General features: G+C 42.0%; 1 protein-coding gene across 7 annotated transcripts in view; it reads left to right on the top strand.

The window, feature by feature from the left end:
- The window catches only part of poglut2 (protein O-glucosyltransferase 2), a 78,241-nt gene extending 63,345 nt beyond the window's left edge, over nt 1–14,896 (top strand). For all 7 annotated transcript variants that reach the window (XM_038817754.1, XM_038817755.1, XM_038817753.1 and 4 more), the window contains 2 exons: nt 6,185–6,289; nt 13,738–14,896. In XM_038817754.1, coding sequence (XP_038673682.1) covers nt 6,185–6,289; nt 13,738–13,755 — 123 coding nt within the window. In that variant the 3' untranslated portion in view covers nt 13,756–14,896. The remainder of the gene's footprint in view (nt 1–6,184; nt 6,290–13,737) is intronic.
- The last annotated feature ends 706 nt before the right edge of the window (nt 14,897–15,602 follow it).

The raw sequence follows: 15,602 nt of genomic DNA, 5'->3' as shown, positions 1-15,602 counted from the left end.
ATTACACTCCTGACTTGTGCCTTGTAGATGATGGACAGACTTTGGGGGATCAGGAGGTGAGTTACTCGCCGTAGGATCCTAGTCTTTGACTTGCCAGGGTAGCCACAGTATTAATATGGCTAGTCCAGTTCAATTACTGATCAATGGTAACCCCCAAGATGTTGATTGTGGGAGATTCAGCAATGGTGATGCCAAGGGGCGATGGTTCGATCCTCTCTTGTAGGTGATGGGACTTGTGTGGCCCGAATGTAACTTGTCTCTTGTCAGCCCAAACCTGGATATTTTCCAGGTCTTGCTGCATTTGAACATGGACTTCTTCATTATCTGAGGAGTCATGAATGGTGCTGAACATTATGCAGTCATCTGCGAACACCCCCACTTCTGACTTTATGATGGAAGGGAAGTCATTGCTGAAGCAGCTGAAGATGGTTGGGCCCAGGACACTACTCTGAGGAACTCCTGCAGTGATAATTGACCTCCAACCAGCATAATCATCTTCCTTTGTGTCAGGTATGACTCCAACCAGCGGAGAGTTTTCTCCCTGATTCCCATTGACTCGAGATTAGCTAGGGCTCACTGATGCCATACTCGGTCAAATGCTGCCTTGATGTCAAGCATAGTCACTCTCACTGCACCTCTGACAGTCAGCTCTTTTGTCCATGTTTGAACAAAGGCTGTAATGAGGTCAGGAGCTGAATGACCCTCGCGGAACCCAAGCTGAGCATCCGTGAGCAGGTTATTGCTGAGTAAGTTATTAATGTGGAGATGTCTTATCGATTGGCAATATACTTTGCAATACAATTTCCAATATTAATTATATCCATATCCTTGGAGCATTTGTAATTGCCTGCAGGTGATGCTCTAATCGGGCTTCCCCAACACAACGTGCAACTCTTCTGTAATTTTATTTGGCTACAGGAGCTTGTTTGCATTTCTGTAGTAAGAGGTTTTGGTTTGTGTGACCCTGTGATTCCATTCCCTGGCAACACTGATTCTACAGTGATTTAGCATTCTGTAACTTCTCTTTGACAGGCATTTCAGAAAAGGGCTTCGGTAAGGTTAGGCATTTATCCAATTTATTTTTCTGAATTATTTGTATTTTGAGCATAGTGTTAATGTTTCCCAGCAGAACGTTTGAAACCTTAAAATTAAATTCCCTATTTCCTCAAGGTTTTGCTCTGCCCGAGTTGACTCATTTTGTCTTGTACAGGGTATTATATTCCACGCTTTATTTTGCATCAAGCCCTCAATTTCTTCTCCATTTGGAGAGAAGCTTTCTGTCCCAGACCTACCCACTTGCTAAAATTCAGATTCCCACTATGCCATACAATTTTGATGCCATTGCCTTACGATCCCTCCATCATTCTTTGTGTCTGTCTTACCACATCCTGTTATACAATATGGCACAGAAGTGAGTTGATGCTTGGTGGCTTGGGGTGGGGTGGGGATGAACATCGTGCAATCTCTGGTCTCCCTTGATGCATTTTAGTTTTGTATTCAAAAGCTCACCCCCACATTAGGACTATAAAAATTATTGCATATATCTACACTGACCATGCTTTTCCTCATTCCCAGTAAAGCATTGTTTACCAATAAATTAAGTCCTGTAGAAACTCAAAGCAATTATGTATTGCAAATAGACATCTCCTAGTCCTTGTAATATTACTGAAGCCAGTTCTTCTATAATGAAATATAACAAAGAATAATGGAGGGGCACCAAATTTACAAAGTTTCAAATAAATTACGTTTTGTTTGGAGGTAAAGTTTTTTGTAAGATGTGTGAATATCTAGTTCATGATTTGTATGTTTTAGAACGTAATTTTTAATTTTAGGAATTAAAGTTTTAACTAGAAAAAATGGGGCATCTAGTTAAGAACTTTGTAAAATCAACTCTGATGTAAACAAAACTCAAACATGCCTGGATTTATGACACATAAAAGGTAGCCTGTCTTTGTCTTGCAAGGTCAGAGTTGATAGCAAAAATTGCTTGAACAATGGATGATCCATCTTTAAGCTTGGAAAGAAATTGGGAAATTGGAGGAAGTGTTGTAAAACTCCATTAGCAGTTAAATTACTCATATGGATTACAGAATCGAGAGTAGCATGGAAGGTAAAATGATTCATTTATGTTTCTGTTCGAGAACGTTCAGGAGCATGCCACGTTGTCATGGAAACCAGATGTGTGGGTAGAAAATTCCATTGTTTAATTTATCTGTGTGTTTGCAGATTCTGTCTGGGTGGAGACGACAGCTCACTGAGTGAGAGAGCCAAAGGAAATTAATGTTAGTCAGAGGTGCATTTAATCAGAGAAAATACTAACATAATCATTCACTCTGTGAAAGTTCAGGTGGAAGTTCTTATTCAATCTGGAATTTGTGAGGGGGAGAGAAACTCGAAGAAACGCCGATATTGAAGATGTAGGAAAAAATCTTCAATGGCCCTCAGAGTTTATGGCAGAAAACTTGCATAGTTAGCTTGGAGGGAGCTGACTAGGAAAAGCAATCTATGCATGTCCAAAGCCAAGACACGGAACTGACGAGTCCACAGTCGCAAAGTTTTTGAAACAAAATTGGAGGTGGTTTAGCCAAAAGCTAATGGAAGGATCCCCGTAAATCTTATGCCTTGGAGAAAGATGGCAGACTGAACAGATTTAAAGTAAATTCCAGATGACTGGGTGTGCCTTTGGGTTTGTCCCAGGAAAGGGGAATGAACTTTCAAAATTTCATAAGATAAGGAAACTCTCTTGGTAGGGAGTAAATGTAAAACTGAGTTTACAGCATCAGTCTTTATAAGCTGCAGTGCTAAGGCAGTGGCGGTTGCTTTGTTAAATGTTTTCCTGCACAAAGTTTGTTTTTGTTTAAAAATTTGATATCTTTTGGCATAGTTCTAGGAGTTTGGAATTCGATAAACATTAAGACAGGATTGTAATTGTGAAACAATGGGTGCAATCTTCCATTCTGGAGTCTTAAGTCCATTGACAGATGCAAATGTTAGCGTGATTTCGTTGGGTATCCCGCTGCACAAATCTCATGGAGTGGCAGGAAGGTCCTGGCGCCATGTTTAAAGGACACCAGGACAGGCATTAATTCATTCAATTGGGCCAGGAGCTCCGCTTTACTCCTCCAGAGTCCATGCGGCCAAACCTCATACCAGAGAACTTGGCAGACATCCTGGGACATTAGAAGGCACCTTTCGCTCACCTCTAGATAAGAGCACCACTGGTGATCCACCTATGGCCGGGCCACTGTTGTGGTCAATGTTCGCCAACATCTTCACAATTCAGAAGCCTGCTGTCTCTTGCTGCTCAGACCTTTGATCCTCCTGTTCCCCAGCCAACCGGTGATGTGCCTGTCTTCTCATCTGGATTAGAACCAAAACACAGAATCACCTGTGGTCTGCATCATCGACCCCAAGTGGATGTGTGAACAAATTGAAGTGAGACAGTTAGTGAACATGCCCTTTTCAGGTTTTCCTCTATCTCAAAGGCAGCAGGCAAATACTCACCTCTTTGCCTGCCCTCTGGCTAGAAATGGCATCCCCACCCAACCCATTTTGGGTGAAGGAGTTCTGGAGGACCAGAGGTGCGTGTTATTCTAGTTCGTACTTGACTCCCCATGGAGACATTGCTCTTTAACTAGAGTGATAATTACAGTGTACAAGAACCCTCCCTCTGTCACTTGTTTCCACTACCCTTGACGAGCTGTAGAGCGACCATTGCCTTTGCACCACAGACAGACTAACCACATGAACCGTTGTCAACCATGAGCATGAAAGTTTGGAGTCATGAAGGCTGGGATTTCGACATTATGAGATGCATGGTTTAGGAACAAACCTGCCATGCAGGCTTCACCATAAAGAGGAGAACCTAACTGAGCATGATTTAGATCCAGTTGCCTCTTAAGTATTAGGGTGTCCCTTTCATCAGCCAGTTGTGCTGACCTTAAACTCCACCTTCCTGAAAAGACCCTCTTCCTACTTTGAGGATCTCACTGCTTGACTTGCATGGATAATCCCTAGCATAAGAAATAAAAACACATTATACAATATGTGTTGCATGGTAATAAACTGGAATTTAGGGTGGATTTCATGGCACACTTACACAATCATTTTTAGAAAGAACTTGCACAGGATGTTGCAAAATGCTTCAGATCTGATTACGCACGATATAGTTCAAGAGCATTGGATTGTGACCTTTCTCCTCCATCTTGACCCTTTCTTATATCCTAAACACATTTTGTCCCAATGCAAAAAACTCTCTCCACCGGGTCACCTGTCACTTGTTCTAAAGTTTTGCTTTCACTGAGCACTGACCTTTAATTCTCCCATTAGCACATTCTGATATCTTGCCTTTCTGCAACTACTTGTACCTTCTGTCAATAACGCTTCCTCTGTCTCATGACTACACATCTTTGTTGCAACCTCTCCTAACTCCCACAATCACTGACCTTCCACTGTGCCCCATCTGCTACACCCCCTCTTATACAACATATAATCCATCACAGTTCTCTCTCTCTTTGGCTCTGAAGAAGTCATGGACTCGAAAAGTTAACTTTATTTTTTCTTTCCACAGATGCTGCCACCTGCTGACCAGCATCTTCTGTTTTATTTTAAATTGATTGCTTCCCTTTGCTCCAATATCTCCAACAAAATATTATTTCCAAAGTTGTGGAAAAAATATAAAATAGTTTAAAAAGAGATGCGCATAGACAATCAATGCTACGGTAGAATGATGGGGTGTAGATTAATTTGTTCTTAATCTAGGACAAAAGTTTGGCACAATATCGTGGGCCGAAGGGCCTGTTCTGTGCTGCATTTTCTATGTTAATGCAATTAGCAACAATATTTGAGCATCAACATGATTTTGTTTTGTCCAAGTGCTCATCTCACTGACCATCTGAACATAAGGGGCTGACCTTTGGTTTTATTAGAACGGCTAATACATTTTTCACAGATGAACAATATGTGGGGGCATGCTGGAAAAACACACTGACCTTTCTCCTCCATCTTAAACCTTTTAAAAAAATATCCCCTACAGTTATTGTCTCTATGCAACACCCCCCCCCCCCCCCCCCCCCCTCGCCCCCACACCATGCCACGTGCCTCTTGTTCTTAAGGTTGCGACATCTTGTTGCAATCTCTGCCAGCTCCTGTATAACATCCAATTCATTTTACCACTCTTTCATGAAGAGTCAGATGCACTTGAAATGTCAACTATGTTTCTCTCCCTAGAGGTATTGGCAGACTTGCTGAGATTTTCCAGCAACCTGTGCTCTTGTTTCAGATTCCAGCATGTACAGTATTTTTCTTATTTAATGTTTTTAAAATTGTTTTGTGATACACAGTGTTCAGAATTGACAAACGATTCATAAAATGATTACAGAAAATTTCACTTCTTTGTATAGATAAAGCTGTGCAGCTTGCTTGGCTAATTTACACACATTTTCCAGTTTTGAAGATTTTAATTGTATTTGCCCTATTGCTTCTGAAATTAGATCTTTCTTTGGAGCTTCAGAACTATTAACCTGTTCTCAAGTTTTCAGTGGCAAAAAGTATGTGTAGTGGTGTAATGTAAGGATAAGTGTGCAACATAGCACGAAAGCTGCACGTTATAGTTGAACTTTATAGGTCTTTTTTCTCTAGTCAACTAAAGTTAGTAATCCAGGTGCTTGGATGCTTATTCAAACTCTGCAGAACACTTAGGGTGGAATTTCATGGACTCTCCCACCGGTGGAATCCTCCAGCCCTGCTGAAGTCAAATGGAAATTTGTATGGCTCGCCACATTTCCAGCCCAGCCCCGCACGATGGGGCCCTAAACTTCCATCCCAAGTAGGAAAAGACTAGGAAAATGGAATTACGATAACACCAGCTTGATGGGCTGGGTGGCTTTGCCCTGTGTCAAAATTTGTTTGGGGATTGCCTGATACACGTTACTCTATCCTTAGTTCAGTGGCAATCACAGGCCAAGCGTGCTGCACAGAGGACAACATTGGAATGCAATCAACAGTGAGTAGCAACTGGATCTTGACAAAATAATTCGAGGCTGTCTTGAAATGTGAGAAAAATTGGAAAATGTATTTAAGTAGGACAGAATCAATAAAATAGAATGTAAAAATGGATAGTAAGTATCTCCACATAACCTTTTAGTATATCAGTGCTGAACTATATATTTGTGTTTTTAAACAGGAGTATGCTGATCTTCAGGTGGGTGAACCAAAAATAAGGGATGGTATGGAGCTAGTGGAGCAGCCAAAAGATGATCTTTTCCCTTGCGTGTGTCATAGAACAAAGGTACAGTATGGATTTAAAACAAATTTCTTTGAAGAGTTCTTCATGTTTCATGATAGATTAAATACTAGGATCTGAGAATAATTTGTGAAGAATTTAATTAGCTGGTGACTCCAGAGTTGGCTGCTGCATGCCACCTTCAAAATGCCCCATTTATTCCTACTCTTTGCCTATTATCCATTCATCAGTCTTCTATCCATAGTAGCATATTGCCCCAATTCTATGAGCCATTTTGTCAACGTTTCCAGGTTCCGGATCATCGGAGACCAGGGGCGAGATCTTCCGGTCACGCCAATTCCGATACACTGAGAGTATCCTGGCAGCGTGGGGTGGATTCAATGGAAAATCTCATTTGACAGTGGCAGGACCAGAAGATCCCACCACCGGCAAATGGCAGGCCATCTCCTGCCGCTGGGAAACACGGCGCGGGGAGGCCAGAGAATTTCGCCCTTGATGGAATCATAAAATTTACAGTTCAGAAGACCATTCGGCCCATCAAGACGGCACTGGTCCTTGGAAAGAGCACCCTACTTACACCCACACTTTCACCCTATCCCTGTAACCCAGTAGCCCCACCTAACCTTTTGGACATAAGGGCAGTTTAGCATAGCCAGTTCACCTAACCTGCACACCTCTAGATGTGGGAGGAAACCGGAGCACCCAGATGATTGAACCCGGGACACTGGAGCTGTGAGGCAGCAGTGCTAACCATTGCCGATGTATGAGCAAGATGTGCATTGGGATGCTGTGGAAGTCCTGATGCATGGACCCATATAGAAATTGCCCAGGATGTTTAAACTTCTGATACGCATTTCATTGCTCTCCAAACTCCATACACTCACCCAAGGTCGGAATTGAAATCGGGTCCCTGCCACTGTGAGGCAGCAGGGTTTACCACTGTGCCACCATATTGACCCTCCTCGAATGTCTCCTGCCCCCAGTTCCCCCTCTTGACCTTCAGCTTCCTCGCCTGCACTCCTGTACCTCTCCAAGCACCCCTAGTTCGAACTTCAAAATCTGCCCCAGCTCCCTCTCCGGGCCCTGGGCTCTCTGTTCAGCCCTTGATTCTTGTTCCTGGTCCTCTGCAGCTCCAGGCTCCTTCTTTTCCTTCCTATTACTCCAGGTTAAAGTCCAACAGATTTGTGAATGACTGTCGTTCACCTGAGGAAGGAGCTGCGCTCCGAAAGTTAGTGATTTGAAACAAACCTGTTGGACTTAACCTGGTGTTGTAAGACTTCTTACTGCGCCCACCCCAGTCCAACGCCGGCATCTCCATCATTACTATTATTCATTCTGGCTCTGTTTCTGGCTCCCTCCCCCTTTTCAGCTCTAAATTAGCCGCCCGGCTCCCACTCGCCACAGGAGATTCCTGCACTGCCTGCCTACTCCTCTGCTCCGCCCAGTATTCACCCGTTTCCTTCCTGTCTGGGGAGTCTGAGCCTGTGGTATGGCCATCGCTATATATCCACGATACTCTCCACCTCGCGGTTACTCCAGAGTGTCTCCACCCACCGCTCCAGCTCCAAAACCGGTGCTTCCAGGAGCTGCAGCTGGGGAAACTTCCTGTACATAAACTGGTTCTGGGAACTGGAAACGTTCCTGGTCTCCCACATGGAGCAAGAAGCGCAGCCTACAGCTTGGAGCTCTCCTGTCATGTCTCACCCCTTTAAGTTAAATTAATCCTTTGATATCAAATAATCTTAACTAGTATTAACTAGGGCCCTTCTTCTCTGCTCCTTGTTATTATAGAATATATAACTGTACTCATCTAATTGGCTGTTTAATTTTCCTTGGGGGATATAAACTTGCAGTACACTTTCTTACAGTCTTTTTAGCCACCTGGTTCTGCTAGCAGATTCACTTTTTCTTTACTCCTTTATCGGCCAGCTTTGATCCCTAACATTTTCCTATCACGTCACTCATGGATTGCTTTTCAAGCTCGCCCTGTTGCCCAAAGATGTCCCTTTCAACTCCCATTCTTTTAAAATCTCCGCTCTGACTCTCAGTTCCTGCACTTTTTAAATCTCTGCACTGACTCTGAGCTCCAGCTCTATTTAAACCTCCACTCTGACTCTCAGTTCCTGCTCTTTTTAAGCCTCCTCTCTGACTCTGAGCTCCAGCTCTATTTAAACCACCGTTCTGACTCTGAGCTACAGCTCTTTTTAAACCTCCGCTCTGACTCTCAGCTCCAGCTCTATTTAAACCTCCGCTCTGACTCTGAGCTCCAGCTCTATTTAAACCTCCGCTCTGACTCTCAGCTCCCGCTCTATTTAAACCTCCGCTCTGACTCTCAGCTCCTGCTCTTTTTAAATCTCTGCGCTGATTCTCAGCTCCTGCACTTTTCAAATTACTGAGGATGCTGAAAATCTGAAATAAAAACAATACATACTCAGCAGGTCAGGCAGGATATGTTTGTTTTTGCAATATTTTATTCAGTTTTTAACATTGTATAAATAAAAAAGAAAACACACCCCACCCCAAACAGAACTAGTATAAAAGATAACGCCCCCCCTCCCCCCCCCCCCCCCCCCCCCCCCACCCCAGCAGCTGACGGTGATCAACTTGTTCTATGTTCTATAATAGTGTAGATTGGCTTTAGAGGGGTTTCACAGGTCGGCGCAACATCGAGGGCCGAAGGGCCTGTACTGCGCTGTAATGTTCTATGTTCTATATACAGAATGAATGGGCGCCATCTTTCGGTCAGGAGGATATGTGGAGATAGAAACAGAGTTAATGTTAAGTTGATGACCTTTCATCAGAACTGGTTCTCTCTGCTTAAGTACCGGCCTCCTGCTTTTAAAAGCCATTATGTTCATCTGATCTCCGTCAATGAGCCTCTATGCAGTCCAACTATCACTCCACCTTCAACCTCATTTACACTTTCAAGGTCTTTGCTTTCCAAATTTGTTCTTATCTCACATAATTCTCTGTTTGGCTGCAAAACCACCCATCACAGAGGTGGCTGCATGATTTGCAACTGTGCCATCAGACACAAACTTCATCCTTCTGCCATTGCCACACTCTGGTGCTGCATCTACTGTTTACAGATGCAAGCAGTACCTCCCCTCAGGTTACTTTGATATCATTTCCCAACTCCATGACTTCAACCACTGTGAACAAACCACAAGGTCATCTGCAGGTTTCCCTTCAAGTGACACACAATACACAATCCTGATTTGGATAAATAACTATTTTGTCACTGGTGTTGAATCAAAAGCCTGGAATTAGTATAAAGGTGGCTGTGATTTTATTAAGGTGAACTATCTCAGAGCAAATGGGGCTATAAAATTAAAGGTGATGAATATACATATAGCCTCCCCTTGCCAGTGTCACTTGCAAAAACACATTTTAAACATCCCGATGTTCTGGTTTCCTTCTGTCTCTCAACACCATTGGAAAAAGTCTGTAACTGCTATCATGGCACATTAGCCCTCCTTAACCTCTCCATGGTATGTACACTGACGTGCCATTCTCCACCAGCTCTGCTCCATGTTCTAAATACATGGAGCAATTTTATTCCCACCATTCCATCCTAGCTAACTTAACTTTAACAAAATTTGTTCTCCTCACCTGAACTGCCAACTCTAACAGATTCTTACTTTACTAATTACCTGTCCCTGTTCCCTTATTGATGGTACACTAAATGATCCACATACTTGGTGATCTCTTTGACACAGAAATATGTTTCAAACTCAATATTTAAACATAATGAATGGTGATGTTTACCTCCATAACATTAGCTGCCTCCTCCCCATCACTGCACATGAAACCCAAATGCAAGCTTTTGTCATTTCTTTAAGACCCTCTTTGCCAGACTCCTAAGGTTCACCTTCCACAAACTCTAATTAATTGGGTACGATTTTCCTGGCACTGGAGGAGTTCTGGAAGGGGGTGGCGAGGACGGTGTCAAGGGTGGTGGGATCCAGGGTCAAGCCAGGATGGGGACTCGCGATTTTTGGGGTTGGGGTAGAGCCGGGAGTGCAGGAGGCGAAAGTGGCCGGTGTTTTGGCCTTTGCGTCCCTCGTAGCCGGCGAAGGATTTTGCAACAATGGAAGGATGCGAGGCCCCCAAGCGTGGAGACCTGGATCAATGACATGGCGGGTTTTATTAAGCTAGAGAAGGTCAAATTCGCCCTGAGAGGATCGGTACAAGGGTTCTTTAGGCGGTGGCAGCCTTTCATAGAACATAGAACAGTACAGCACAGAACAGGCCCTTCGGCCCTCGATGTTGTGCCGAGCAATGATCACCCTACTCAAACCCACGTATCCACCCTATACCCGTAAACCAACAACCCCCCCCCCCTTAACCTTACTTTTTAGGACACTACGGGCAATTTAGCATGGCCAATCCACCTAACTCGCACATCTTTGGACTGTGGGAGGAAACCGGAGCACCCGGAGGAAACCCACGCACACACGGGGAGGACGTGCAGACTCCGCACAGACAGTGACTCAGCCGGGAACCGAACCTGGGACCCTGGAGCTGTGAAGCATTTATGCTGACCACCATGCTACCGTGCTGCCCAAACGTTCCTCGACTTTCTGGCTCAACGATAGGGTACTGGGACAGTAGCAGCAGCAACCCGGGGGGGGGAGGGGGAGGGAAAAAGGGGGGGAGACGATGACTATGTTTGTTTATTTAATTTTAATTTATTTTTAAGTTCTTTTCTTGGGGTTGGGGGGGGTGGGGGGCATATGATACATGCGTTGATGCGGTCTGGGGGGTGTTACAGTTGTTATGGGTTATTTTGTTGCATTTCATTGTTTGTTATATTTTATATTTCCTGTAAAAAATTCCAATAAAAATTATTTTTTTTAAAAATTGGGTCCGATTTAATAATGCACTAAATCCCATGTACCCATCACATTGATTCTTCTAAAAAATAAACTTTGTGTACCCAATTAATTTTTTCCAATTAAGGGGCAATTTAATGTGACCAATCCACCTATCAGGCACATCTTTGGGTTGTGGGGGCGAAACCCACACAAACACGGGGAGAATGTGCAAACTCTACATGGACAGTGTCCCAGAGCCAGGATTGAACCTGGGACCGTGGCGCCACGAGGCAGCAATGCTAACCACTGTGCCACTGTGCTGCCCACCATCACATTGATAACCCTTCCTGATCTAGAATGGCTTCCTATTCCGCAAAACATTAATTCCAAATTCCTCTTCCTTATTTACAGTGCCTTCATAGCCTTGCACCACCTTATTTCCATGACTTACTCCACTTAAAGCCTATGTTCCTCTTAATGTAGGGTTCTGTGCAGTTTCTCGCTACCCCCTAGCTCTCTCCCTAATCCCTCTACCTTATTTTCTCTCCACCTATCTTTTCACAATCCACCGATTTTAATAGTGCCTTTAGTCAACTCCTCCTATTCTCACTGGCCGTTTCTTTTTTTTCTTTCTATTGATTGTAGTCTATGGGGAAACCGCAAAAAAAAACCCTTTGGAGAAGCATAGAATGATTCACTGAAAGCAATTTCTGGATTCCTGGGTTATTCTATGTAGACTCCCAAGTTGCTGTCCATTTCGATGGAGTAATAATGGTGAATGCTGACAGTTTCAGCATTGTAAAGACCAGGATATTATGCTGCAAGTATGATGTGTGAGGCAATTACTTGATTAGCGTGTTGTCCTGTGATCCTAACTTAGCGTTCCCTAAAAGTCCTGTCTCCTGCAAGTGCTACCCCTCTCCCACCCCCGCCCAACACACACACACGCACACAATCGTGACTGTGACTGGTGCTGCTTGGACCACAAGAGCTGCTATCTAGTTTGATTGGCCAGCACTCTCTGAGACAGGACTTCCTCCTTAGTGAGGGATAGAAGCTCTGTCTCCAGTCACATGGCACCCATTGAAGTGGGTTACAATCTACCAATATCGACAGGATACATTCCCTGCTGACTGTTTGGGTGGTGGGATAGGAAACCCCACCATCTCAAAATTCTTGGCCATAGTATTATTGATTCAGAAGACTTTTCTCGGGTCACATTCTCAGTTATTGTGAAAAATATCAAACACCAAACTTCTCTTGCCCTTCTGTCGCACCCTTATGAAACTTTGCCGAATCTTTTACATACCTTTACAATTTCCGAAAACTGCTCACTATACAGCTACACTCTAAGGTCTCAGGCCTTGGACTATGAATTCAGATATGCTGCTTTTCAGCTTGGAAAATGATCATCATAATTTCTTTCCAAGCTTTCCTCGGGATCAACAGATGAAAACTATAAGAGCCTGGTGATTTGTGTATTTTAAATTTGAGTATCTTCTTTAGAACTGTCTCTCACTAAATCACCTTCACCAACTGTTGCATAATCAGCTTTGTTGGTTTTACAATGTAAATACCCATCTTGCTTGAAAGCTGAGGCAATTTAGTTAGTATTCCTGGTATTCTTGTGACCTTAGCCAAACCTTCCCTATCTGCTTTTACTGCACATATTGAAACTTTATTGTCCTTTCTGCCTTTTGTTATCATCTCTTCCTTATAATCTGTCTGAACTCTTTTGTAGCTTTCCTATATATTTTTCCTATTTATTCTAGTTTTCTCCTTTGTTATGTACTAAATGCTTTTCTTTTAGTTCCAAATTTGTACTCATTTACCTATTGATTCATGGAATCTCAACCTAAAACACAGACTTTGTGCCATCACAGGAACTTATTTGATTTTTACATTTGCCACCTCTGGTTTAAATAATTCCCATTGATGAGCTATGCTTCCTTTTACCAGTTTTTCCTCTTATTTAATCCAGTTTGGGTGATTGTATTATGGTCAGTGTTTCAAGGATGTTTCACCTACCTGCTCTAATTCATTACCCCAAACTAGTAATGTTTCGTTCCTTATTTTTGTATTGAGTGAACACATTTTATATTTCCTTGGTTTATCATTTTTTCTTTTTATTGCTTCCTCATATCCTGTCTTCATCTTTTTTACTTTTCTGATCCTTTTTGAAATATCTCAACATTTTTGCCTCATTTCCCATTGGCCTGGAATTTGCTTTCTCTTTCAGATCATCTATTCTGTCTCTTTCCTCCCTCTCCACGCCCTCCCCAAATTATTAAATTCTCTCCCATAGTTTTTATTCATCCTCATATGAGGGTATGGATCCCATTTATTTTTAGCATAAAGATAACAGGGAAGCCTAGGACAGAACTTCTTTTGTCTGTAGAAAATGGTGGAATAGCGCAAATCAACCACCAAGTTTTGGAAATTCGCAGTTTACAGCACGTTTCATAATCTGTTGAAGTTATTGGGTGATTTGCTCATTAATTATAGCATTCAAAATTAGTGCATTATTTTCCAGCAAGAGCCAACCCATTATGTAGAAAATTAAATATGAATATATCTTATTGTAGACTGCAAAATCAATTTATTTTGCTCACTCAAGTATAAGTTTCTTCATGCCAAACAGGTACATTAAACTTTTCCACAAAATTCTGTTTACAGACCAAAGATGAACTTTGACCCCAAAGATGAAGAAAAGACAATGGAACGATTTGGTTATGTAGACATCGGTTTCTAGTTTAAACTGCATAAAGATACTTTTAATAGTAAGCAATTCTGGAACACTTACAAGATCTTGTGTGGAAGGCTGCTGCAAATACATACGCCAAAGTAATAGGATTCAGTGACAAACAGTGGAAGGTGACACCTCATTGTTGCCCCAAAAACTGTTACTCAGCTGAATAAAATATTTATTTATTAGTATTAAATTTTTAAACTTTAACTAAAAAATGTAACTCATTCCAAATTCAACAGTTTTCTTTTCATGTGCCTAAGCGGGGAGATGGTGGTGAAGTGGCAATGTCACCGGACAGGCTATTCTTTGAAGCCATGGCTTCAAATCCCACCACAGGAGCTGGTGGAATTTAAATTCAATTAATAAATCTGGAGTCTAAACCTAGTTTTAGTAATGGTGACCATGATTAACAATTTTTATTATTCTAAAATCCCATCTGGTTCTCCGGTGTTGTTCAAGGAAGGAAATTGGCCATCCTTACCTGGTCTGGCCAACATGTGATTCCAGACCCCACAACAACCAAGTTGACTCTTAATTGCTCTTTGAAATGCCCATTCAGTTCAAGAGCAGTTTGAGCAAGGCGACAAACTCTGGCCTTGCCAGCGATAGCCACATTCCATGAAAGAATTAAATAAAATGTTGAGTAAATGAATAAAAATTCAACATACCAAAAATAATTCAAGGAGATACGTTTATTTTGTGAAATCGCTAGGATAGTGTTCTCCTATTTTATACATGTTATAACAGCCTGTACTTCATCATGTATCCATAAATTTCAAATAAACAGCTGAAGAAGTTCAAGACACTGGGGTAGCTTTTTGCTTGATCGTATCAACTACAAATAGATCATGATAAAATGAGGCTGTGTTGTTTGTGAACGCAAATATGTACATTATTTCTTCTGGATGACAAGTTATTCGGAAGCAATTGATCTTCAGATTGAACGAAGAATAATGCAACAATTGGTGCTGTTTATAGACATTTGTAAACAAATTGTCTTTTTATCATTTTCAGTATATATTTATAATGTTTTATGTGAGCATTTAGCTGTTTTTCAAACTTTTTAAAATAAAAGAATACACTTTTTTTGGTCTCTCTGTATTCCCAAATATTACCTCCCTACAAATATTTTTATATGTTGGAGTTCATCATTGAATGTTTTTAATATAAATTGCCTTATATATTTAATACAAAGCATTCATTACATGGCCCAAAATTTAAGTCAGCTACCAAAGCTCATTATGATGTAGCCAAAATTATTTTTTAGTAAATGTATTTTAGAAATGTTTACATTTCAGTTCAATAATGGTACAGTATATAGTGTGATTTGAAGTAGTGTCTCATCTTGTATTAAGAAAGTGTTAACTAGTCTTTGGTATCATTTTTGAAAGAAACTAAAATAGGATAGCTGATCAAAGTAATTTTGATCTTATTTCTTTCCCTTGGATCATGCAAAGACTAATTTGGGCTTCATCATTAGTACCCTTTTCAGTTGCATTGCATTGGAGAGATTAAGGTGTTCTCAAAATTAGGGTGGAGTACAATGAAGATTAATAAAATACTTTGCCACAAAGCAGCTTACTGACGCCATTTTCAATACGGTGAATTTCTCCTTTGGGCTGACATTCTTCCACTGGATTAGGAGGGTTGGGGAGCAAATGGGCAGCACAGTTGCATGGTGGTTAGCACTATGGCTTCACAGCGCCAGGGTCCCAGGTTCAATTCCTGCTTGGGTCACTGTCTGTGCGGAGTCTGCACGTTCTCCCTGTGTCTACGTGGGTTTCCTCCGGGT

Source organism: Scyliorhinus canicula, chromosome 14 (assembly GCF_902713615.1).
Source record: "Scyliorhinus canicula chromosome 14, sScyCan1.1, whole genome shotgun sequence".
In the NCBI taxonomy this organism is placed as follows: Eukaryota; Metazoa; Chordata; class Chondrichthyes; order Carcharhiniformes; family Scyliorhinidae; genus Scyliorhinus; species Scyliorhinus canicula.
This window is presented reverse-complemented; position numbering and strand designations above follow the sequence as displayed.